The sequence below is a fragment of the Glycine max genome, chromosome 9 (genome assembly GCF_000004515.6).
Source record: "Glycine max cultivar Williams 82 chromosome 9, Glycine_max_v4.0, whole genome shotgun sequence".
NCBI classification, from domain to species: domain Eukaryota; kingdom Viridiplantae; phylum Streptophyta; class Magnoliopsida; order Fabales; family Fabaceae; genus Glycine; species Glycine max.
This window is the reverse complement of record NC_038245.2, coordinates 33435968-33463297: the sequence shown is the minus strand read 5'-3', so window position 1 is coordinate 33463297 and position 27330 is coordinate 33435968. Positions and strand designations below refer to the sequence as shown.

The window sequence follows — 27330 nt, the reverse complement described above, 5'->3', positions numbered from 1 at the left end:
ATATTGAAATGTTTGATAAAAAAAAGGACAAAGTAGTAGTCATTTTGTTGCTATTATTTGTATTTTCACTACTAGGAAACAACGTTGCAACAACAGTTATTTTAAGCATTCTACGACCGTTTTTTATCGTCGTCACATCCAATATCGTGGAATGTCCCTCCATTTTTATGACGGTTCCGGAAAAACCATCTAAGAGAAGTTACTATTCTAAAATGATTTTTAGGCTAATAATTGTCTTAGAATGGTACCCTTCCAAGACGATTTTATGTTAAAAATCATCTTAAAATATATTTTTTTAAAAACAAAACAAAAAAAAACACGAGGATTTTAAGATGGTTTTTCATAAACCTCTTAGAAAATAAACTTTCTATGATGGTTATCTAGAAAATAGTCTTAGAATTCTCATTTTTCTAAAAAAATAAAAAAAGTTTAAGGATTCTAAGAAGGTTTTTCATAGAACTGTTTTAGACTATCTTTTTTCTTTAAAAAAATTAAAAATATGTAGAGCTTCATAGAATCAGATCACTAATTCCAAAATATATGTAAATTCAGTTTTGTGACATGTTTAACTACCAAAAGAATACATTTGTACATTAAAAATTTACCTGAATACTTAAAAGACTTAAGTCATTTTTACACTACTAGAATTATTGTTTTTAACATCGCTATCTTAACATCAGTTTTAGAAAAAAAAAACAATGTTAACAAATATACGGTGGCATACTCGTAAATAACATGAGCTTGTTAACATCGATTTTAAAAAAAAAACTTGATGTTGTGTTTTAACTTAATTAAAAACCTCAAACTCTTTTTGCGTCATGCTCACTCTCCCAAACCCCCTTTTTCACTAGAGCATCTGACGATTCTCACCATTGTGACTCATGACTGTCGCCACTCACGACTTCCACCACTCTCACGCCGTTACTTTCACCGTCGTCTCTCGGTTTCGTCCTTATTGTTCACCGACATCAATACGTGTTTGTGATGCTTGTTCTGCAACGCCGTCATCGTCGTGTTTCATTAGCCATCGTCACTCGTGACTGTCCTCCAAGGTTTGTTCTTCTTTTACTTAGGTTATAACTCATTTGGATGTTGTCATTATTGTGTTTTACTTTTGTTGATGAAACACCGTCTTACATTGAAGTTAGTTTGAATGAAGAAATTAGTTCTTCACACACACAGAAGAATCTAATGCTCAAAAATAGTTTGGAATTACTGTTGAAACCACTTGAACACGAAATATATATTCTACATTCTTGTAATGTTTATCTATGGGCAATTGTAGGTGACCACGAACCATTGCGTGAGCAATTGCCAAAGATTGGGCTCGACAGGCTTTGCTTCTACACTTGTGAGTTAGTCTTCTATTTACTACATTCTATCTCTTTTTTTGTGTGTGTCATACCTTAAACTTGGTAAAAATTGAGTTTCTAGAGTTACTTCTCTTGTTGTGTTTAAGTAATAATGGTCAGTAAAATGGGCAAGGCATTCTAACCCAGGTTTTTTATGTTTTATTTTATAGTTATTAAATTCTGAAAAATGATGAAAAGAAATATAATGCTAACCCAACCTCCTATATATAAAATCCTAAAACAAGAATGTGTATGAAGCAAGCTAATTGTCTTTATTTAAAATTATTATAGCAACTTCAATAAAGTTTCTCTTCTAACTGTCTACTTTGGCCGATCAGTTATCATAAAAAATTGTGAGTCATCTAAACTCCTATAATATCGCAATCCTTGAATTAATCATTGTAAGCAATCTTTGTTTGGAGACAAGAGAGTTAAGTTTCTACTACTATTTGCCTATTGGGTTGCTACTCCATGTTTGACCTGTGCTTTCACTGTTGTAGACCTTTGTGAAGGTTCTTATGACTTGTGATTTGGAAAGACATGTTGTCTATAACTATTGGTGTAATATGGAATATTTTTCATGTACACTGCCTAAATCATAACGCAACTTATGATGCTTCCTAGGCCTATATTTGTCATGCCACCAATAAACATGCTCCAACATGTATTTCTCAGGATTCAGAATAGAATGTTGTTTCCCAAATGAACTTGGTAAAATATTCTATCATTAGATTTGGATGCTTATGCCCAAGAATTCAAAGACTTGAATATCAAGAATGAATCAAATCAAATATAGTCTAGTAATATGATTGTTCCCATCAAACATAACATAATACAATGCCAAAAGTAAAGTCAGGCAGACTCAAGCCTAACTGCATATGTAATTTTGTAGGCACTTTCCATTTTGTTGTTTGCATCTTGATCATTCCAAAAGCTTTCTTATTTACCGTGAAATCTTCTCTTCTTCAAGCAATGTTGCCTCTTTTGACTGTGAGTTGTTCCAAAAGTTTTCTTATATTCTTCTAGTGATGCAATTTGAGTACAAAATAAAGCTAATAGTAACAAATAATAAAATATACCAACCATTGACATTGTTTATCATCAAGGGGGCAGAACAGGAACATTTACTGAAACCCAGAGTAGTTACTTCAATCTGATCTTAGAGGTTAAAAAAATGTTGAACCCCAAAAATGAAGAAAAATTCCATTTTAAAAAACCCACAAATAACAAAAAAAAAGAAAGAGCGAGAGACATGTATGGCAACAAAGCAAAACCAATGAAAGAGAAAGCAAAAAATAAAAAATCAAATTACCTCCATTACCTTCACACACTCTATTTGAAGATTGTTAGTCTAAAAGCATGGGCAAGAGAGGAGCATATTACAAGGCAATGACATTCTTAAAGAAATTAAAAAGCTAATAGCAATAAAAACTTAATAAAGCATTGAATCTATCTCCAGAATTATATGACGATACTTTAGTAGATATAATTTTAGTATCAATAGTTTCCAAAACCATAAGTGGCATGTTGAATCGCCAAACCAACCTTTAGAACTGGCCTGCCTTTGTTGGTGTTTGCAGATTGCTTTGCCATTGCTAGTTGCTATGCAGGAGTAGCTCGTTCTGCTGCAGAATTCTCAAATTGTTCTTCCCATAATTCCAATCAAAACCTATAAGTTTGTCTTCAGTTACTTTACCTATGCATTCATTAACCAATAAAAAACCTTTATAACTACATTCAAATGTCTCTGGTCGTTTCATGCTTCACCCCCATTTCTAAAAGTAGACTTCATCTCATTATCTATTGTTAATTGCAATGAGCCTTGCACGCATTTTCTATTATGACTACTTCCACAAACACATTTCAGAACATGTAGTAGTACCTAACAGTGACATGAAGAAAATAATCCCCCTGGACATTAAAGTTGAATTTTCTCTAATGATTGTGATTTGTGATAGTTATATAATGTCAGTAGTGTATGGAATGAATTACTTAGCATCAATGAGCTCTAAAAACAAAATTAAGGCCTTGAAACTGTAAAATAAAATAGTATACTGAATTGAAGTTTAGATAATAGTTAGCAAAATTCACTTTTGTTTAATTTATTTAAAATTGGGGTTCACTAATGTTATGAAGGGATAAAATAAAACACCAAAAAGTGTGACTGGCTAGAAATAAAAGCAAAAGGGAAATCAAAAGCAAATACATATTTCAGGAAAGAATAACTTAGTTTGGTGTCACAATGGAATGAGTATGTTTGACAACTTACTTTATTGTAATAAGGCTCGGTCCAGAAAAGCCTAAACCTATAAAGAATAAATTTGGTTTAAATTCTTGATGCTCAAACTCAATGAGTACTATGAATTCCTACTAAGGGAGTTTGTATAGAATTATAGATGATTCACTTACTACAATGAAACCATTTCGTAGAGTGAAGAAATCATCTTTTGATACTGATCCGTAGACCTGCGGAAACCTACATAGAACATAATATGAATTTAATTAGTTTAGGTAAATAATTAGGTGGTTTTCTAGCAACTTTTATCATCAGAATTGAAACACTGGTATCTTTTAAGAATTCTCTAACTTCTAACATCATGAAGTCAGATGAAAAGAAAGACAATAGATAAGAAAGTAAACTAAGAATATTTATTCAACATAAGTTTAGACTGACTTGCTAATAAGCACGTATAATACTTATAAGCCAAACTACTTGCCTTGATGTTTATAAAGATAAAATCAATGATTTGTTTTGAATTCAATTGGAATAAACTGTAAATATTTGTTATCCTGTGATCCAATCGTGAATTACCAAATTATTAAATTATTAGCTTTTGTAATAACTACCCTCAAAGCCATATGACTCATATTTAGGGTGATTTCTAAATAATTGCAATGTTAAAACTAAAAGTTCAAAACTAAACTATTAGTGGTTAGTAAATTGTCTTTTCCAGTTCAAAATTTTCATTCACATTCACTTACCATCCAAAGCAAAGGAGAATGATAGCAACAGAATTTCAAATGATGGTTCCCAATCAATGTTTGACCTGCATACTGGAACCTTCTTGGATCTATAAAAGGAAAGTTGTTTACATTGGAACAAAACTGAGTAATTGTAAGTGTTAAGGTTGATTTTTATTACAAAATCTCATGAATACTATCTCTCTACTATGACAAATAATTGTAAGTGATGTCATATTATACTTTAGAGAATCACCCATCAGCGAGACTCAGAGCTTCCATCTCCATCTATAGAACCGAGGAAACATAGGTTCTTCAAAGATTAGAGTGCCACCACAGTGGTCTTCCAAAAGATTTGTCACAAACTAATCCCTCAAAAGATTCCTAACAACTATCAAATTTATCCATTTGGGACCACCACTTTAGTACTTCATAAAAATGAATGTGGTGACATTTTTTAGATCTTTCATGAACTAATTTGGTGACATAATCTTTGAAGGATTAAGATATTAGTCTTTTTAAGGGACTAATTTGGTGACATAATCTTTGAAAGATAAATATAAAAGTCTTTGAAGGACTAAAGTGGCGGCAGGCGAGCACCATAATCTTTGGGTTTTCATTTTCAAGTCTATATTATACTAATAATATCCCCAAAATATTGACACTTGAATACATGAAGTAGAGATGGCACCTGAAATAGGTATGTCAAGAAATTTTGTTCAAGCACATCAATTTCTTTAGAAGATAACTTCTGTTGTTCCAACTTTTGTGCCCCGTGTACAGGATCAAAGAGGGAGTAAAGTTGCTAAAAACTTAAAGGAATCAAGCTCCACAACAACCTAAAGGTAACTATGATTATGTTAGAAAAATCAAGAAATAGATGATACCATCAAGTCCTCAAATTGTAGAAGGTACCAAGCTCAAATTGTGTACTTTATTCTCTTGGAGAGCTTCAAGAACTTAATCCGGTCAGAACTATGTTCTGCATATAATACCCAAAATTTCACACCAAAGAATATAATAACATTGAAGGGAAAAAAATTAGTCAAATTTCTTCATCTAAATTTAAAAATATATACATAATCTGAAATCCATAACAGCACACAAAAACTAATTTGGTGACATAATCTTTGAAGGATTAATGTAAAAGTCTTTGAAGGACTAAAGTGGCAGCAAGCCAGCACCATAATCTTTGGGTTTTCATTTTCGAGTCTATATTATACTAATAATATCCCCAGAATATTGACACTTGAATGCATGAAGTAGAGATGGCACCTGAGATAGGTATGTCAATAAATTTTGTTCGAGCACATCAATTTCTTCGAAAGATAACTTCTATCGTTCCAACTTTTGTGCCCCGTGTACAAGATCAAAGAGGGAGTAAAGTTGCTGAAAGCTTAAAGGAATCAAGCTCCACAACAACCTAAAGGTAACTATAATTATGTCAGAAAAATCAAGTTAGCCAAAGCATAAAAGGATAATTTTCTGACTTAACAAAGTTGTAAAACACTTGCTATCATATTTTTCTCCTAATCCAACATACCTGGTTTAAGAACAATAATGTCTCAGATTTTGTATCAAAATTCTCTCTTTCTTTATTACTATGGTATAAGAAACCAAACCGGGGAATGTCACGAATTTTTCTATACCCCAGATGTCGATCATGTAAGCTATCAAATTAACCACAACAGAATAAGTAAGTCATGTTAAACGATAAAGGAAAAAGAATATGACATGTATAAGTCGCAACGACATGTGCTTGCACAATGCAGAGTACCTAAACCAAAAGGAAAAAGATAACCGTGAGCATGGACTAATCATAGCTAGACCCACAACATGAAAGCCAAAAAATAAAAACCAAAAAGACCAATGCCACTCGCTCTCTCTCTCCCACCGCCACTGCATCCGCCTGCAACCGAGACTCGAAGCTTCCATCTCCATCTAGAGAACCGAGTTGCTTTTGTGACTTATACAATATTCACACTATAGAGCTTATGATTCGATGATTTTCACTTCTTCTCCTGTAAACTAAGCCAGTTTCAACTTAATTTTGTTAAATAAAATTTAGAATTTAAACTTTGTAAATAAAAAAGCATGATTAAAATTGAAATGAGAGAATTTCTAATAAAGATAATTAACTAAATTATTTAATAAAGATTAGTCATTGTAAAAAAAATTGATAAAATTTTCATACTAATATGATAATGTATCCTAAAAGTTAAGCCAGTTCAAACAATGCTCTCCAAAATATAATTTAGTTGTGTAGTAATGCACATACTATAAATTTATAGTATTTTAACATATTGATTGACCATCTCACTGACACCATATAATTCACTAATATCAATTCAATAGAAGGCCAGAGAAAGAGAGGGAGAGAGAGAGAGAGACAATTGTGCAATAGCACTCAATCACATATAGAGATTGCACACACAACTCATTGTTAATTTTCAGCAAGCAGCAAATACGTGTCAGCATGAGTAGTCTCTTTTTCTCCCAAGAAAATGTCGTCTCTGCATGTGAATTAAACCATGAATCATTCCTTGGACCTCCCCTTTAGCAATTACCTACAATTTACAATTATTTTCAGAGAGAAAGCGGAATGTAGCTATAAGTGTCAAATGAATACTCATGAATCATTATCATGCCACTTAATACTCAATATTTAATAAAGAAGAAAGAATCTAATTTCCACCTCAGCAAAATTCGTAAGACTTCCCCTCTTTGCAAATGATAACATCAAATATTATTAAACGAAAATGAAAGATCTAAAGATATTGATCATAACATGTATTTTGTGACAAAATCCAAATACATATGCAAACACAATAAGTGATTCATGTCAGCAAACGTCATATAGAAAGGACAAAAATTGTAAGAAGGATCACAAACTCCATGAAAAACAAAAACAGCTATCTAACATAGAATAATCACAAAAAAATGGAAGAAAAGAACCCAAATCAACTTGTTTACTAGTACACAGTTCCGCAATATAAATTAAAAGGGAAAAACCTAACAAATGCATCAAACAAAACATAAAAAATCATCACATCAACCCTGCGAGGCAAAAAAACATGTAACCTGAACCAAACATACCCAATCTACACAGATTCCACCAGATCTACAAACAGAAAAGATAAAAGCGTAAGAAAAAGAAGAAAAAATATCATATCTGAGATTTTAGGATCAAAAACTTACCTTGGGAACTTCAGGGATGTCCTAGCCCAATCTCGCTCTCTTTCTCGAGCGACGATCCATATAAGTGTGAGGAAATTTGAAGACGCGTTCCATCTCAATGATTCGGAGAACTATGAAAACTTCAAAGAGATTTGAAGGAAAAGATTCAGATGAAAGAGAAATATATTAAGTGAAATGAAGGAAGAAACAGAAAGATAAAAGATAAAAGAAAAAAAGGAGAAGATTGAGGAAGAGAAAGAGAAAGACGGAGAAAGAGAAGATTGAGGAAGAGGGAGAGTAACGTCTTTGAAATTGAAAATGAAATTGAAATGCAGAGAATTATTAAGTGGAATTAAATGGGGAGTTGGAAATCCGCCAATCAGGGAGTGGCATATGTTAGAGCGATAAGGACTAACAAGTACGACACTGCATCTGCAATACGAAACTGCATGTCCACTTTGAAATGAATGATAGGACGACACTGGATGGGACGACACGTGGCCTTGGCCAAGAAAAGAAAACAGGGTTAAAAATGGAGGGGCGAAAAGACCATAAAACCAAGAAATGTGCCACGTGTCAACAATTTAAGCATGGACAAAATAGGATTTTCATTGGACTACTCTTTTATTATAGTTATATTAGATATGAATGAATACTTACAAAAGATCAATGTACAAGATCCATAAGCTAGTGGGAGTTCGCCCCCTAAATTAGAATAGTCAAGAGACTATTGTTTTAATTTAATGATCACTTGCAAACAAAGATCCATGTACTCCCTTAAATTAAGCATGTACTAAGTGCATTATATGTCTGTCACTTTCCATAGAAATATAGGCAAAGATTAAATAATAAAAATAGATTGATCACATGCATCCTCTTAGATTATTTTTTAAGTAAATTATTAGAGGAAAAGGTACTTAATGTGACTTTACCAATAAAGAGAGAGAACAAGAATATCAATAGGCCTAATGCATAAATGCCCCACACAACCTTCTCTACAAAGAAAAATAGGGCACGCTGTTTCCATATTTTTGGGAGTGGGGAGGTTAATTTCAGCACAGAAAGTGTACACAACACAACATTCATAATGATGGAGCAGCCAGAATATGTGAACCAAGAGTTGGACAGTGATGGGGGCACACACATTTCCTAGTGATAAGATCCTAAATATATTGAATGATCACTATCATGAATAATGAAGATATATACTACAAGAAAATACTTGTTTTTTTTTCAAAATACTATTTAACTTTGAGCATTATTACAAGGGATAAGAGGCAAGTAATATATGGAATTAATGAAATATCTGACCCACATAGATAGAGTACCTTGGAGGGTCCAACTTGTGAGAGATCCTTGGTCCACTAACCCTAGCTATGGGTGATTAGTCCTACTAAAGCCAAAGCCTTCACCATGGAACTAAGGCATGTCCATTATATGTCTATGTTCATGTATATCCATGTTCCCAAGCCACTTTCAATTCTTAATAATCTGCACAGTTTCTGAAATGCAAACCAACTCAGAAAAAATATCCACTACTAAAGACGCACACACTTAGTTCTTGTGTATATTTCCTAATATACATTAATTAATAAGGCCAAATCTTGTGGGAATGGGACCCCAAAAGAAAACTAGTTATTTGGCTAGAAGAAACAAAATCACAAGGGTGATAATCAACAAATTAAAATCATTCCTATCTTATTTTCACTCACTTTATATGCACGAAACTGCATGCTTTGATGAATTTTTTGAATATCATCACATAAAAAAGTATTTAAGTTAGCTATATAGCATTCTAGATATGAAATAGCTAGATCTGATGCAAGGCAAATGCTCATCAAAAGTAAAAGTTACCATCACAATACCAGCATCAAACATTGGCTAGTCACTCATAAGTACCCTAAAATTCCAAATATTACTAATTTTAACTTTCTCTCTTTGCTTGTCTCTCTAACATTCTTCTCTCCAGATTTGGATAAAGTCATATATTTGCATCTATATATAGAAATTGAAAAGATCGACACCATTTACATCCCAGTATTTCTCTGTTGAAAAGGAATATTCATCATAGATCTAGGAAGTAGTCAGCACATAAAGGGCCAAATAGCCGCTCCTCTCGGCCTCCAAAATAGCCTATATATACTTGAAAATTGTTAGTCGTCTTTTACGACTAATTTTTGGTATAGAAAAGTTTCCAAAATGTAAATAAATCTCCCAATTTAAGGTTATTTTTTGGTAGGATTGTAAATATTTCTAGTTTAGTTTTCATTTGTGCTCAGTAGAAGCCTTCCTATTGAATTTAATGTAAATTTCACTTCAATTTCAGGTAAAAAGGAGAAAATTATGAAGGTTCAAAAAGTGTTGTCTCGCTAAGCCTGAACCATGTGCTTAGCGAGACCAAACCGCTAAGCGAGGCAGCAGTGGCTTAGCGCATGAGGATAAGCCTGAAGAGAGTTCTTCCACGCCAGCACGCACTTAGCGCATATGCAGCTCGCTAAGCGAGGCGGCTGTCTCTTCTGTGCTAAGCGCAAGATTGGCGCTAAGCCAAATATCACTTACTCGTGCTAAGTGCGAGAATGGCGCTAAGCATGCCTTCAAGGTCAAAAAGCCTTTTTTTAAGCTTGATTTGCACAGAAAAAAGGGGTGAGCCTGACAACGTGAAAAAGGTCTGAATTGACTGTGAATTGTGTGCAGAGAACAGAGGAAAAGCTGAACAAGGAAGCAAAGGTCCTAACTTTTAGGTAGATTCTAGGTTTTAGAGTTATTTTCTCGGTTCTTAGAGGTGGAGGAGACATCCCCACTGCTTTGTAATCTGGTATTTTCTCTGAAACCCTTCTCCTATTTGTGAAAGCTGCTACCTTGTAATGGAGGGCTAAAATCCTTTGTTGGGAGTTTCTATTGAGTACTTGATGTAAATATTTTTATTATCTATTTGAGGTTATTTTCATGTGTTCAATGTTTTTATCTAAGCTTACTGTATGTGTGCTTGTGGTTTGATCACCCATTGGTGTGTGCTGTTAGAAACTTTAGCATTGACAAATGTATTGTTTCCTTGGAACTTGATAGAGCAGGACTAGATAACTGTAGTGCTAGACAGAGTGTGAAGGGTTCTAGTTTTTATTATGTTGTGCTTATAATACTGTTTAAATTAGGCTGAGTTCAACAAGAGATTTGCGAACGAAGCTTAGTTTGAATTAGTCCAAACTTACGAGACATCGATGTTGGTATTTTTGTCCTCAGCATAGAATACAGGAATAATTTCAAATAGAGAAAACCCTAATTGCATCAAGTATCTTGGTGGAAGGACCCAACGCTTTTACTTATTTGTTTTCACACTCAATTGTTCATGTTTACTATTTCTTTGATTATAATAGAATATACCTCTGTTTTCAATTCATGATACTTAATTCTTTTTACAAACAGTTGTATTTTGAATGACGCTTTTCCAAGAAAAACAGGTTCCCTGAGTTCGATACTCGGATCATTTCGTTTGAATTATTTACTTGACGATCTGGTGCACTTGCCGGTAGATTTCACACCTACACAAACAAGTAGTATTCCTAGGGGTGGAACATCAATAACCTAGGATTGTCTCTGCAAAATACTGAAGAGCTAATTAATGTAGTTACAACTAACTAGTAATATTGTAATAATAAATAGTAACAACAATGATAAATAAATAAATTAAAAAGACAAAAACAGAAACACTGCAAGGCCATACCTATATCCATTAATGTACCAATAAAAAATTAGTACACCATAAATTGAAAAAACAAAGGGCAGAAAAACACAAAAACCCACCTAACACCAACAAAACGCAAAGTGGGAAAGGTAACCACCTCTCTTGGTTTAAATGCATAGATCAGATCATGTCTTATGGTTTTGGTTGTGCCATGGTCATGTTTGTATCCCCCAACAACTTTATGTGTGGTTTTGGTACACGAGACTACTTTAGTAAAGGAATCTACCCAGATAAGAACCAAAAGAAGAAAAATAAAAAATTCATGTGTTGTATATTACCTCTCAAAGGCATCCTTCCAGTGAATCCTATATTTGTTTCTACCTATCCAAATTTTTCCTATTCAATTTTTAATATTCTTGTATTCTGCATTTTCATTATCAAGACAAAGATCTTTTATGCTTCAAAATCGGTAATGGCCATTCACATCTTACAATAGAATTTCAATTGGAAATTTAAAATAAAAAGCAATTTTATTAATAAAAGACAAGCAAATAGTAAAACAAAAGCATGACAATACAAAACAAAATATGGCAAAAGTACAGTAGTTTAATAAAGCTTCCCAATACAGACATTGGACAAGAATCCTCCATGAGATAACCATTAGCTTAGAATAGCAAAGAAGCAAAAAGTGAACTGTTAGGCCAAATATACAAATAAAAAAATAACTTCAATTATCATACCATGTAATATTTTTGAAAGCTTCCTCCAAATTGGAAAAAACAGGCAACTGCAAAAACAAGGTCTTCATCTTTATTTATGAGACAATCTTTCTCCCCACTGTGTATACCTTTAAATGTCAATTGGAAGCAATCAAAATATTCATCACCACAACTAAATAACAAATAGACTCTCAGAACATTATTTCTCTTATCTTCTATTTCTTATCAATAGTTCAACAGAAATAGGTTTATTTAATAACACACATAAGTACAAAACACAAATATGTTGGCTATCCTGAAAGGTTTATGAACAAAAAAGCTGAATAAAAATTTACATGTCAAAAGCAACATTATTGGCATCAACCCCTCAGTCACCAACCTTAACCCCTTCTTTGTCAGTGGCGGCCTTGCCTTTGTCATGTAGCTGGACTCCTCCACCATCAGCGACCCCGACAGCTTCCTCGGCCTTTGAAAGGTTGTGCATTTGGGTCTTGTACTCAAATGCTTGACCAAAAGATCCGATTTGAAGGTGGATCTCGATGTGGGTATGTACATTTAGGATTTCAAGTATGTGAGGTTTTTTGGGTCTACCCAAGGTAGCACCGAGGTTCACAATGTTAAATGGTTCATGGCTACGGAGGCAACGAGGTCGATGAGGGTTACACGGCGGCCCCGTGATTCGGGCATGGCTGAAGGGATGGGAAAGCGAGAGAATGTGGTGGTGTCGTGGTTAGGGTTTGTGAGTGTGTAAGTGTGTGAGTATGGACAAGTACTATTGGGTCTTGCAAGTGCGAAAGGAAAAAGGGGTTTAAAGCCCGAAATGACAACCATTCACTTCTAAGACAGTTTTGTAAAAATCATCTTAGAATGTCAGTCTTCTAAGACGGTTTTTATAAAATCGTCTTCATTGAATATTCAAGAATTTACAAAATTGTCACTGCATGACATTCTAAAACGGTTTCGCATAACCATCATAAAATGTGCATTGTAAAAAAATACTTTTTTAGTAGTGTTTGTATGATCTAGTAGATTGAAGACTATGGCGTGTCCAAGGAATTGAAGTAAATATGTTGTGCATAGTGTGGTGTAGGCTTTATCATTATGTAAAATGCATGTAGGCAAAAATTTCAGGCGTTATTGATAAGCATTACTACCTAGATTTTGAGTGGGAAATTAATGTTTTCTTCTTGATACTTCTTTCTCTTATATTGGGATTTTAAAATTGTCTCTAATTTGTCAAGTTATATAAGCATTACTGCAATTACTATCCCATCCCCCAAACGAACATAAATGTTTCCTAGTCACCCACAACATGCCAAAGACCTCCAATATAAGTTCAATCCTCCCAATATACTGATAATAAGCCTCATCTGAATATGTAATATGCCCATAAGCTACCTGCATCAATGTATAATTTTCAGCTGCAACCAAAACAATTTGTCGCATCAAAGCACTTCCTGCATCAAATCTTATTCCTCTTCAATAACTTTCCTAAAAGATTATCCTAGCCAACAACCAAAAAACCATCTTGTTAAATTATAAGTGTTTCGTAAATTAAATATTAAAGTAGTTGAAAAACATAAAATAACATAAAAGTAACGTATTATTCAGGTCTGCAAAATACATATGACACCCAACGTGACACTCCGAGACACGTGTCAACCCTCCATGTCAGCCTTGGAATAGGAGCACAGACACTCGACCCTTAACAGTCGGGCTCCATAACTAACAAGTTATCTCTAACCTATTAATATTTGAATATATTTGAATATCTTTATCCCTTGACAAGTAAGTAGTTATCTACAAATCCACACATTATCTACAAGGTACAATTATCTACTAGTTTTTATCTCTAAGCTACATTTTATCTCTAACATTATCTGTAAGTTATCGGCTATTATGTATAAGCCGAGAATTATCTGCAAAGGCTATAACAGTCCCTACAAACAAGGACCTACAGCTACGCTCCACTCCTATAAATATCAAGTTTCATCGAACCCTCAACACAATCCCATACAACAACACACGAGCAACAAGCCTATGCACATCTCTCTCTCTATTGCTCACTCGAGCTTATATTTAAGCATATACTTGTTTTATCTCTAACTTATATACTTACTTGAGTGTCAGAGTCTTTTTTTTTTCAAGTCTCCCCTCTTGTCCTCTTGACAAATGCCACTCTCAAAGCCAACGTATGAAGTCCAAGAGCTCACTTTGGCCACATCCACCCTTACATGTCCTAGCTCCAAATATTGTCAAGTACAAGTAATTAAAATGTGATGATCTCGTACCTGATGTACTTGGCGAACCAAATGGTTTCTAGGTTGGATATTCTACTTGGAGGCGTAGTAGATGGAACGAGCATGAGACTCAAAGTTGTGTCATTCTTTTCCTTTTCCTTGGTTTAGTTTTGTATAAAAATGACCATTTTAGGTTGTAAATGCACAGGTTGTATCTTAAGGGTTAAGTTTATCTGTTGGTTTTAGGGGGAAAATGTTCACATAGTATTTTCATGAATAAATTAATGATAGAATTTCCAAATTAAATAAAATTCAAACCTTAATTGGGTTAGTTATGTAACGAAGGTGGATTATTACAGTTTCTTCCATGACCGATGTCGAATTTAGATTTTAACATTGGTTTGAAAATCAATGTTGAAAGTATCCAACTTTCAACATCGCTCATTTCAACATTGGTTCAAGACCGATGTTAATGGTTTTTTTGTAACAGTGATGGCATACCTATTGTTATCATTTGAAAATAGAGACATGGATGCTGAGTCACAGTCTGATATCGCATAAGACATAATTTTTATCATTTGTATTTATTTGCATTTAATCAAAATAATTAAAGGTTGTTTTTCATCTTAAGACATAAATATCTTTTTACTTAAAAAAAATATAGGAATTGGAGGTGGGTGTTTGGTATATAGTATATGTCGTGTGGTATGAATTGCCAAAATATATGAAGAGATAGTAACCATGGTGGTTTTTGGCTTTTTATTAGGTGGGATATTTGTGGGGGGAGTAATATGTATTTTGCTTTGTTGTCTATGTACTTGTTTGCTTCGGTACAACTTGTACCTTTTAATAAAAGTTATTTTTTGTTGACAAAAAAAATTAGTGCTCAGACCTCCCACTATTTAATTGTGTAATTTTAGTTTATTTATCAACTTAACATTCAATATTTAACAAAAATTTTAATGTTACACTTTCCTGCATATTAACGATAAGTTTAGAGAAAAATTAAAATTAAATTACAAAATTAATAGAAGTTTGTTCATCTGCTTGGATTTGGACTGAGAACTCAACCCTATGTTTGAATTCTTATGCATGAACACATTCATAGAGGTTTGCTCATCCATTTTATAATTAACACATGTGCTTTCTATGTTTAAAACAATGATGTTGATGATAATTTTTAATAGTGTTATACATAAAATTAAAGTGTAAATTTGATTCACTGTGAAATTTTTTTTTATTCAATCATTCAATCTTGACATATCAATAAAGGTGCTTGATTTTTCAGGTAGTATCTGGTTGCAAGCAAAATGACGGGCTCAAGTACATAGTAGTGAAGGGTCTTCGCTAAAGGCATTGGGATAAATAATTAGACTATGGCAAGGAATATATAAGGTAGTTGTAATCATGGGCTATATAGTTTCTGGTTTTGAGAGTTAATACACATTGTTTACATGAAATATTTGTGGCTGCCTCTGAGGTGGTGACTAGCAATTGTTGGTAAATATTTGTGTTATAATTTAAAATGTATAAATATATTACTTATATTAATTCTATTTTAAAATATTTATTTTAGATTTTCTTAAGATTTTGTTTTAATGAGTCAATAATTTGTTAAGTTTGTTTTGATACCTCTAAGTTGTTGTCCAACGGTCATATTTTGTTGTTGCATAAGGGGGTCTATGCCTATATATATCTCTTTCCTCTTCTCTAAAAAACACACTGACAGAGCTACAGTCTCATTCCTTTCTCCCTAAAATTTTCTATTTCTTCTCTTATAAAAACTTATTTCTTGAGAGTAAGAGCATTGGTGCTCATAAGGTTCGAGGATCCTTTCGCTGCACACAATCGAAACCAACGAGTTGTCGTATCTTGGGAGAGAAGCGCAATCAAAATTTCTTCTTACCCATGCAGTGGGGGCATTTTCTCTCTAAGGATAGCATTTACGCGCTTCAACCCAGGCTATTTAATTCTTTCCCTTGATTTAATTTTTCCTTGTGCTTATTATATGTTATAATGCATTATTCATGTGCTGTCAATTAAATTTATTTTGCTACTGTTATTTGGTTATTTAATATTTGTAGCTGCCTCTGAGGTGGTGACTAGCGATGCCTCTGCTGTTGTGGTGGCTACTGTCCTAGTAGTGATGGAAGAGGTTGGGTCAAAGTGTACACGTTGACCCTCTTCTCGATAAACTTCATTTGAAGCAGAGTGTAGCAGTCGATGGCCGTCGAGGGCACATCACCAGTAGTTATGATGGGATCAAAGTCATAATGAGTGGCGATCCTCGTGACAAGGGCATCCACAGATAGATACCCATCATGGTGGGGTGAAATGTGCACTTCGATGATGCTCTATGTGATAATGTCTATGAACTGATCCTGCGTTGCACCCCAGCCCATGAAACATGCAACATATGATAAGTAATTGCTCCGTTGGACAGGAATTGTCTCCCACAAAGTATATTTTTTTAGTTAATATGGCAAGTAATTATCTTTTTTTGCCCCAAAAATATATTAATGTTTCCCTCATAAGATTATTATTTTTAGGTTTAATTACTTATTTGATTCCTATAGTTTCATCATTTGTACCTTTTAGTTATTATAGTTTTAAAGTGACTTTTTTAGTCCCTATAGTTTATATTTTAATTCTCTTTTAGTTCCTGTAGGTTGAAAGTGATTTTTTTAATCATTTGCATTTTAATTCCCTTTTAGTCCCTATAGTTTGAAAGTAATCTTTTTAGTCCTTATACTTTATATTTTAATTCTCTTTTAATCCTTACCATCAAAATATGAGTAATATTATCAATTACAATTACCCACAAGAGGTAATTCGTAATTAATTTATCACAAGATAATTTGTAATAAAAATAAGTTGATACTTTATAACTAATTTGTAGCTAATTATTTTTATATATTTTTTGTAATAAGGACTAAAAGATAATTAAAATACAAATTATAGAGACTAAAAAGATCATTTTCAAACTATAGGGACTAAAAGATAATTAAAATACAGACTATAAGGACTAAATAGATCACTTTTAAGCTATAGGGATTAAAAGAGAATTAAAATGTAAACTATAGGGACTAAAAAAACCACTTTCAAACTATAGGGACTAAAAGGTACGAATCGTAAAATTATAGGAACTAAATGAATAATTTAACCTTATTTTTAAAACAAATATTGTCTAAAATTATAAAAAATAAAAGAGAAAATAAATTAGTATTACTAATTTAACCCACAAAAAATAAATTGATGTTAATTTTACTCACATAAAAATAAAAACTTAATTATACAATTGATCCCTTAATTATATTTTAAAGTTCAATTTGATCACTAGATTATTAAAAGATTCAATTTGGTCTCTCAATTGTTAAAAAATATAACAATCATGCCCTTTTCGTTATTTTCATGACGTTGATCCATCTCCCTCTTCCTTTCATTTCATTGACCCAACCTCCATGAACTCCGCCCAAACAAGCATCGCCACCACATGCTACTGCACACAACCACCATTGCACAGCACGCATTGTCATGCCACCAACCTCAACCATTGCACACCGCCCATCGTCGTACCATCAACCTCCACCATCATGCATCGTCGCACTACCATTGTGTATCGTCATGCCACCAACAACCGATGCCACCCAGATATAATCGCGCAACCAAACTCCACTAAGAACCCAAACACTATCGCACCACTAACCTCCACCACAAACTCAACTCTCGATTTTGCTCTATTGAGATTGTCTTTCACCACATTAGTTGAGTTTTTGTAGATTATTTAATCGGTAAATAATCATTTTTGTCTTTTAATGTGTAATTTGCTGATAAATGCGTCCTTGAAAGATAAAAATACAAAATTTAGTACCCAAAAGTGTAAAAAATACAACAAATATATTCGTCTGTTAACTTGTGTCCGTCACCACTAATAAAATAGTCAAGATTCAAAGAAGTGAAATATGAGATATATTTATCTTTTGGGATAATTTGGAAAAATTTGTAATGATTGGTACGCTGTTGCAATGTTTTATCTTGGTGAACCGGTACAATATATGTTTTGGATAATTTCTATTGTGACAGACAAATTATGATTGATAATCAATATTATAGTTATTATTATGTTTGTTTTAAATTATGTTTGGCAATATATTTTTTTAAGTGATTATTGTAATGTTATTCTTGTAACAATTAAAAATGGTAAAAATTTATCCTAAAATTATATTTTACCATTAAATGAAATGAAATTTCAAATCTAACAAATTAGTCCAATAGAAACATACTAATATTTAAGCCCAATATAAAAATTACTCACATTTTTGTTCAATAACGGTAACTTATTAACATTTTGTGTCCAATGGAACGTACTGATATATAAGTAAAAAACAATTATTAACATTTTCCTCCAATAAAAAAATATTGGTATTTTCGTCTAACAAAAAATGACTGACATTTACGTCTAAAAATGGTATCTTAGTGACATTTTTGTTCAATCTAGTTAGCATGGTGTTGGCAATCATTTCAATGACAAATTCGTCATTTTGTGTCACATAGGCTATTTTATTAATGGCGACGGACGAAAATTAACACTTGAATATACTTGTTACACTTTTTACTTTTTCCGATACTAAATTTTATATTTTCATCTTTCAAGGACGCATGCGAATTACACATTTAAGAACAAAAGTGACTATTTACCCTTATTTAATTTCGAACAAAACCCATCCAAAAACATCGTTGTTATGTTTACAAATTTGAAAGAATTTGAAAAAAATATTGATTCTTGTGATCTTCAAAACTATTAGCTAATGCGAACAAAGAAGTTTTTTACATCAATATTTATAGTAACCAATTTAAAAATAAAACATTTTTTACATTGGTTAAGCAAGCAATTTAAAATTAAATATTTAGTGATTCAAATTAAGGGATTTAGCGGAGAAGGTATAATTATTTCATTTTAAATAATTTTGGAAATAAATTAAACTTTTTAATAATTGAATTGTCAAATTCAACCTTAAAATATAATTAAGAGATTAAATGTATAATTAAACCAAAAATAAACTATTACTAATTTTATCTTCTTTAAATTCTTACTCTTAACCGTTACTAATTTCTTTAGAAGTTTATAATATTTTTTTCTTCAAAAATATTATAGGTTGTTTTTTTTTTCGCTAAAAAATTGAATCTGTCATTGGTGGTAAGCCATGTTGACGTCATTGTCACAGTAAAACAATGACCAAAATTTTCCAACTTGATCGCTATTTACTTTTTTTATTTATATTTCCGGGATGTAACCGGGAAGCAAGATGTAAGGCTGTACTATCATTTTCCCTACAGCCTTCAATGATTGCACTTTTTTATAAAATTGCGTCGATTCACTTTCTGTGGAGGATGCAAAGTTTAATGATGACACGGTTTCCAAATTCTACCGCGTAAATTGTGTAAACAAACAAATTGTACTATCAAAGTTTTGAAGACCATATAGTACTTTATGCATAGGTGGACTTGGGTTGACTTGACTTGACTGGACTGCACTTTGTCTCACGCCACATGCTACTATAAATGTTGCTCAATCTCAGATATACTCTCATCACAATTTCATTTCCAAAATAAAAGTCATAGTTACCTCTTCGCCTTCCTTTGCAATTGTCATTTGTCGCCAAACAATTATTGCTTAGCTCTCACAAGCAAGCTTTAACAACAATGAAGGTCAGAACTAGATGCAACCTATTAATTTCTTTATAATTTCCTCACCTTCATCGATATCCTCTAATTAATCAATGTTTCTAATTGATAGTTTAATTTCCTCAGAGCTTTACACTATTTTGATTCCACTAGAAGTAATTAATTGTGGGGGTCTTAACTTAATTACCTCATGTTTTAGATGTAGAAGTAATTAACTGTGGGGTCTTAACAGCTCTTTCATTTGTTGTGTAACAGAAAGTAGTGTTAAAGTTGGACTTACATGGTGATAGAATCAAGCAAAAAGCTATGAAGACAGCATCTGGCCTTTCAGGTGAACCAAAATTTTCACCCTATTACATCTTTGTTTTTGTTTCAAGAAGTAAAATATATATCATGCAGCATCAAGGAATCAATGGTTTTTATTAACAAAATTGTGTATGTAATTATGTTGCAGGGGTTGAATCAGTTTCTGTTGACATGAAAGACATGAAAATGATCGTGTTGGGGGATATTGATCCAGTGAGTGCAGTGTCCAAACTACGAAAGTGTTGTCACACTGAACTAGTTTCAGTTGGACAAGCAGAAGAGAATAAGAAGGAGAATGTGGAGCCAGCAAAAGTACCTGTTCCTCTAAAGCTCCATGAACCTTATCCCCTTTATTATCATATGACATCACAGTATACTCAAAGTTACTATGTCTCAAGTTACGAAGAGAATCCCAGAGGCTGTGTCATCTGCTAAATTTCATAATATTAGAAAGTTTGATTTTATGACAAAGTAGTCATTTTTTGTTACTTTTATTTGTATTATGCATGATCTAGTAGATTGAAGATTATGGTGTGTCCAAGAGACTAAATATGCTGTACATAGTGGGTGTATGACACGACTTTGTCATTCTGTACAATGTAGACAAAAATTTGATCCGTTAGTCATAAGCATTACTACCAAGATTTTGAGTGGAAAATGTTTTCTTCTTAACACACTTCTTTCTATCATAGTGGGTTTTTAAAATCATTTATATTTTTTTGTTTTTTAAAAGCCAGAAAATTTGTTTTTAAAAGAAACAGAATTGGTTACACCACAAGCTTGTGGTGATCCAAACCTGAAAGCCACGGTACAAAAAGTGACAAAAACCAAAACTTAAGCATTACAAAGCAATTACTATCCCATCCCCCAAAAGAACATTTTGTTTCCTAGCCACCCACAACATGCCAAAGACCTCCAATATAATAATCAATCCTCCCAATATACTGATAATAAACCTCATTGCACATGTAATATGCCCATAGGCCACCTGCATCAATGTATAATTTTCAGCTCCAACCAAAACAATTTGTAGCATCAAAGCACTTCCAACATCAAATCTTATTCCTCTTCAATAACTTGCCTAGAAACAATGCGACATGTTTCTGTCTCCTCAATGCTATCAGATTGCACCAAATCTGCATAATTCCATTTCACCCATTCTTTTTATCATCTCACAACAATATAACCAAAGAAGTACTAATAACACACTTTTTAACACACTCCCTCATACATATTTTCTGAGTCTCTCATTGATTAAAATATATTAAAAATCATAAAATTAAGAAAGATAACAATTAAATAAAATGTGAGACTCAATAAATTTTATTATTTTTAATAAATTTTAATCAATAAAAAAAATGTGTTCAAAAGTATGTGTTGGCAAATATTAACCTACCATTTTTCATATACCATTTTTCATATAATGATCTGTTATCATCATCACTCTGGGCTAGTACACTCCAAATCAGAAATCTCAAAATAAATCTCCCCCACAGCACAACACAAAACAATGAACACATGTACCCTCCAAAAATAATTCTCCATGCATATAAGCCGCTTCTCCATCCCCAATTCCATGACCATTCCTTAACCTCCCAACACCCAAGATCACCAATATAAGCCTCCTTATTTTCAGCTATACTATACATTCACCTTGCGGAACCAATTCAACCTCCCCCCCTCCTTCTGATTATCCTCCACGTACACTCCAAATAATTTGCCATCAAATTAAACCTTCACCTTTTTTTTCCTGAAGTCACCATTTTTTATACATATATCCCTCCAACATTCGTCATCGACCTCCATTTCCCCAATATTCGCCAAACATACCTTATATTATAATTTAAAATTCATAACACCTATACCTCCTTTATCTTCTTCCAGACATACCTTATATTATAATTTGAAATTTCTTCCACTTTAATAATAATATTATTAGAAGAAATTGTTTTTCTTACCTCATATTTTGTTGTTCCCACTTGGGCTTTTACCTCTTAACAAAAATCGACGACATGTTTCCATTGATCAAAATACATAATAAAATTATGTTTTCATTATTTATTTTATTCATTATAAACATGTTTTCATTAAGTATAAATATACAACAAAATCACATTTTTGTTAAATATAAAAGTAAGAAGAAAAAGTATTTTTGAGAGGTGTGGCCAAATAAAAGGAGAGCAAGAGAGTCTTTTAACTTTTTCTTTTAGTAATAGGTGCAAAGAGCAAAAATTTATGTGAGAATAACAATCGTCTATCTTAAGTATAGTACTCTGTTACGAATGTTGAAGATGGGGTGCAAGTAGCAAGTGGGGTGGTAAATGAGGAACAGGGACTGCGAGTAGTAAAAGAGCAGCAGCATGGGGGAAGGCCCAAGAGGAAGACGAAGACCCCAGTGCACATGGAAGACTACGTGCAATAGGGGATAAGCATCATGCATGGGAGCTGGTAGCATCTAATTGCTTCTGTTAGGAGGTGCAGAAGATTCGAGAAGTAGTTAGGCATGTGTCGTAACTGATTCTGTTAGGTTTTAGAATTTCCTTTGAGAACATATAAAAGTTGGTGTAAAATGAATGGAGAATAACAAGAAAATAACATTTTCTCTCATCTTCTCTCTCTCGTTCTCTTGGAGGCTCTGGGTCCTCGAATTCCCAGTCAGAACATTGGTGCTTTCATTGAGCATCAATGGCGGAGGCTACGCGTTCTAGGGTTTCAGCAGATCGTTTAGAAGATGCAATTGCTAAACTCTCGGCGCCGCAATTGGCAATGAACACAAAGATAGATGATCTTCTCCAGAGGATGTCCCAGCTCGAGGCAAATCAGCAACCACCGCGAACGCCACTGTCCTCTTCAGCAGGACAAACACCGACGATGACGGCCTCAGCTTCGTCACACCGGTTAAAGCTCGAAGTTCCAAGGTTCGATGGCTCAGATCCGACGGGCTGGACCTTCAAAATAACTCAGTTTTTTGAGTATCATGCTACACCTGATCATGAGAGGTTGACGATATCATCGTTTTACATGGAAGAGCTTGCGTTGGCGTGGTTCCAATGGATGCATCGTAATGCTCAGTTATCATCATGGCCAGCTTTCTTGCACTCGTTGCATACACGTTTTGCTTCATCCACTTACGAGGATCCTACAGGGTTATTATGCAAGTTGCAGCAACGAACGTCGGTGAACGCTTATCTGACAGAGTTTGAGTCATTAGCAAATAGGATAATTGGAATACCGGCACAATTTGTGTTAAGCTGCTTTATTTCCGGGTTAACGCCGGCAATACGGAGAGAGGTGCAGGTCTTGCAACCAATCTTATTGAATCAAGCAGTTGCGTATGCGAGGTTACAAGAAGAAAAGCTATTAGATGCTAGTAGATCATCAACACAACGATTTCAAACAGCCACGATACCAACACGATCGCCATCAACAAACCCTACTCCACCATTACTACCTGCACAACAGAGAACACCAAATTCGTCAATTCCGTTCAAGCGTCTATCTCCAGAAGAACTAGCTCGCCGTCGAGAGAAGGGACTATGTTTCCATTGTGATGAGAAGTTCTCATGTGGTCACATATGTTCTCCATCTCTATTCTTATTGATAGCAGGTGATGATGAGTTCGTGCCAGATGAAGATGTGGTACCGGAATTGCCTCTGGAACCACCAGTAGTCTTAATAGAAGCTCCGCCGGCGCAACAAAGCTTGCACGCACTTTCAGGACATTCAGCTCCTGAAACACTACGCATGACGGGAACCATCCAAGATTTACAAGTTAGCATTCTAATTGATAGAGGAAGTACACACAACTTCCTCCACCATAAGGTCGTAACAGCCCTAAAGCTAGACACGCAAGACATAGCACCTCTAAGAGTTATGGTGAGCAATGGTGAAGAGATCCGATGCCAACAACAGTGCAGCAATGTTACGGTGTTAATTCAAAAACACTTGTTCACGATTGACTTTCATATCTTACCGTTATGTGGCGCAGATGTGGTATTAGGAGTACAATGGCTGAAAACTCTAGGTCCAGTACTCACTGATTATACTTCATTAAATATGAAGTTCATCACTGGAGGCAAGTTAATTGAGCTGAGAGGAGATTGCGAGACAAACCTGCAACATGTAACACCCTCACAGCTTCGTCGCCTACTTTACACAAACCCTGCAAGTACATTCTATCATGTTTGTATAAATGACCAAACCACGATCCAACCTGCAAGTCATTCAGTACCGGAAGCAACATCGTTAATCACTCGTTACTCTTCCTTGTTTCAACCTCCATCATCCCTACCACCCTCGAGACTCACAGACCACTCAATAAACCTATTACCAAACACAGCTCCTGTGAATGTAAAACCCTATTGATACCCGTATTATCAATAGCAGGAGATAGAGGACCAAGTGAATACCATGCTTGATAAGGGATTCATTCGACCCAACTCAAGTCCATTTTCATCACCCGTTCTACTAGTCAAGAAGAAGGATGGAGGGTGGAGATTCTGTGTAGATTATAGAGCTTTAAACGCAGTGACCATTAGAGATCGATTCCCAATACCAACTGTGGATGAACTCTTAGACAAACTTGGAGGGGCTAGGTGGTTCTCGAAGCTTGATTTGATGCAAGGGTATCATCAAATCCTCATGAAGGAGGAAGATATCAACAAAACAGCGTTTAGGACACACCAAGGGCATTACGAGTTTTGAGTAATTCCCTTTGGCATTTGTAATGCACCCTCTTCTTTCCAATCCACGATGAACCAGTTGTTCCAGCCATATCTGCGAAAATACATCATCGTTTTCTTTGATGATATATTAATATACAGCAGACCATAGCAGATCACATCTCTCACTTGGAAAATGCTTTCCAGATTCTGGTAACAGGGAAATTTTCATTGAAGCTCTCCAAGTGCACGTTTGCTTAGGAGCAAGTAGAATACCTGGGTCACGTAGTGCCCGGAGATGGTGTTCGCCCAGTGCCGGAAAAGGTTCAAGCCATTCAGGAATGGCCAACACCACGATCACCATGAGCACTGCGAGGATTCTTAGGCCTCGCCGGATTCTATAGAAGATTTATACAGGGGTACGCAACAATTGTTGCACCACTCACAAGGCTGCTATGTCACGCACAGTTCCAATGGTCCCTGGTAGCCAGTGAAGCCTTTCAGAAGCTTAAAGAAGCAATCATGGCTGCTCCGGTTTTGGCCCTACCCAACTTCAAGATTCCATTCATTGTAGAAACGAATGCATCAGGAACGGGTATGGGAGCAGTTCTTACACAGGAAAACCATCCCATTTCCTTTTTCAGTAAACAATTTTGCCCGAGGTTGAGGAACGCTTCAACGTACGTCAGAGAGCTCGCGGCCATAACCTCCACCATCAAGAAATGGAGGCAGTACCTGTTAGGTCATAAGTTCATTATAGTGACTGACCATCGCAGCCTGAGAGAGCTTATGAGTCAGACGGTTCAGACGTCGGAGCAACACCGTTACTTGGCACGTTTGCTGGGTTACGATTTCACGATTCAATATCGCGCAGGTCGAGCCAATGTAGTGGCAGATGCGTTATCAAGGATTGAAGAGGAAGCACCTGCATCATTTTCATTATTATCTATGCCTCAATTTGATTTCCTCGAAGACTTCCGCAAGGAAATAGAGTCTCACCCAGCCTTTATGGAGCTTTATCACAAGGTTCAACAAGAACCTGAGGTACACCCAGAATACACAATAGCTTCAGGATTAATTCTACACAAGGGTCGCATATGGATTCCATCAAACTCATCTTTCATTAAACTACTTCTTGAGGAATTCCATCAATCACCCATGGGGGGCCATATGGGTATTTAGAAGATGTTACATCGTCTACAAGAGAGCTTCATCTGGGACTCCATTAGAGCATATACGTGTGCTTTCATCGCCAGTTGCTTGACATGCCAATACACCAAATATGACAACAAGAAACCCGTCGGACTGTTGTGTCCTCTCCCAATACCGGTGCAACCATGGGAAGATTTATCCATGGATTTTATTGTCGGGTTACCTGCGTACAAGGGAAATACTTGCATTCTGGTGATTGTAGACAGGTTTTTGAAGGGACTGCGCCTCGGTATGTTACCCACACATCATAATGCACGTACGGTGGCTGGGTTATTCATGGAGATAGTAGGAAGATTACACGGAATGTCGAGAAGCATCATCTCAGATTGTGATCCATTGTTTGTGAGCAGATTCTGGAAAGAACTCTTCTCTCTCAGTGGAACGAAGCTTCGCCTTAGTTCAGCTTACCACCCGCAATCAGACGGGCAAACAGAGGTGGCCAATCGTATTGTAGAACAGTATCTGGGAGCATTCGTTCATCGGAAACCTTCGCTGTGGGGTCGTTTTTTGTTATGGGCCGAATGGTCCTATAACACTTCATGCCACTCAGCCACCGGAGTCACTCCGTTTGAGGTTACCTTTGGTAGGAAACCTCCAAGCTTTCCTCACTACATATCTGGGACATCAAAGGTAGATGCAGTGGATGATATGCTTAGTCAGAGGGAAGCAGTATTCGAATTACTACGCCAAAAGTTGAGCAAGGCCCAAGCCCGAATGGAAGTAATGGCGGATAAGCATTGATGTGAGGAGGAGCTGAAGGTGGGGGACTGGGTCTTAGTTAAGCTCAGACCACGACGACAAACTTCAGTCGCAGACACTGCTTATTCTAAGTTGAACAAGAGGTATTATGGGCCTTTTCGAATCACAACACGAATGGGGAAGGTGGCGTACCAGTTACAGTTGTCGGAGCAATCACGTATCCACAATGTGTTCCATATTTTGCTCCTTAAGCCCTTTGTGACTACTGATCCACCACAGGATTCAGTTGATCTTCCCCCCAAGGCTATGGATAATGACCCAATCATCGTGCCCTTAGCCATCATCGCAGCAAAAACAATCCCTTCAGAAGAAGGCCCAAAACGCATGGTGCTAGTTTAGTGGAGGGATCTTCCACTCGAAAAAGCTTCCTGGGAGGAGTGGAAAACCTTTAAAAAGCTTCATCACCTTGAGGACAAGGTGTTCTTTGAAGGGCAAGGGAGTGTTACGAATGTTGAAGATGGGGTGCAAGTAGCAAGTGGGGTGGTAAATGAGGAACAGGGACTGCGAGTAGTAAAAGAGCAGCAGCATGGGGGAAGGCCCAAGAGGAAGACGAAGACCCCAGTGCACATGGAAGAC

The 27330-nt window shown here is 35.0% G+C and overlaps 2 protein-coding genes across 2 annotated transcripts; both read left to right on the top strand.

Moving 5' to 3' along the window:
• Positions 1 to 19699: 19699 nt before the first annotated feature.
• LOC100810164 (heavy metal-associated isoprenylated plant protein 39) lies at positions 19700 to 20780 on the top strand. The gene is made up of 3 exons (XM_003533928.4): positions 19700 to 19840; positions 20072 to 20147; positions 20271 to 20780. The coding sequence occupies exons 1-3, from the start codon at positions 19835 to 19837 to the stop codon at positions 20555 to 20557; spliced, it is 369 nt and encodes a 122-aa protein (XP_003533976.1). The 5' UTR covers positions 19700 to 19834; the 3' UTR covers positions 20558 to 20780.
• A 2027-nt stretch (positions 20781 to 22807) lies between these two features.
• Positions 22808 to 24826, top strand: LOC102669165 (uncharacterized). Its single transcript, XM_006588139.2, has 2 exons — positions 22808 to 24304; positions 24509 to 24826. The coding sequence occupies exons 1-2, from the start codon at positions 22808 to 22810 to the stop codon at positions 24824 to 24826; spliced, it is 1815 nt and encodes a 604-aa protein (XP_006588202.2).
• Positions 24827 to 27330: the final 2504 nt, after the last annotated feature.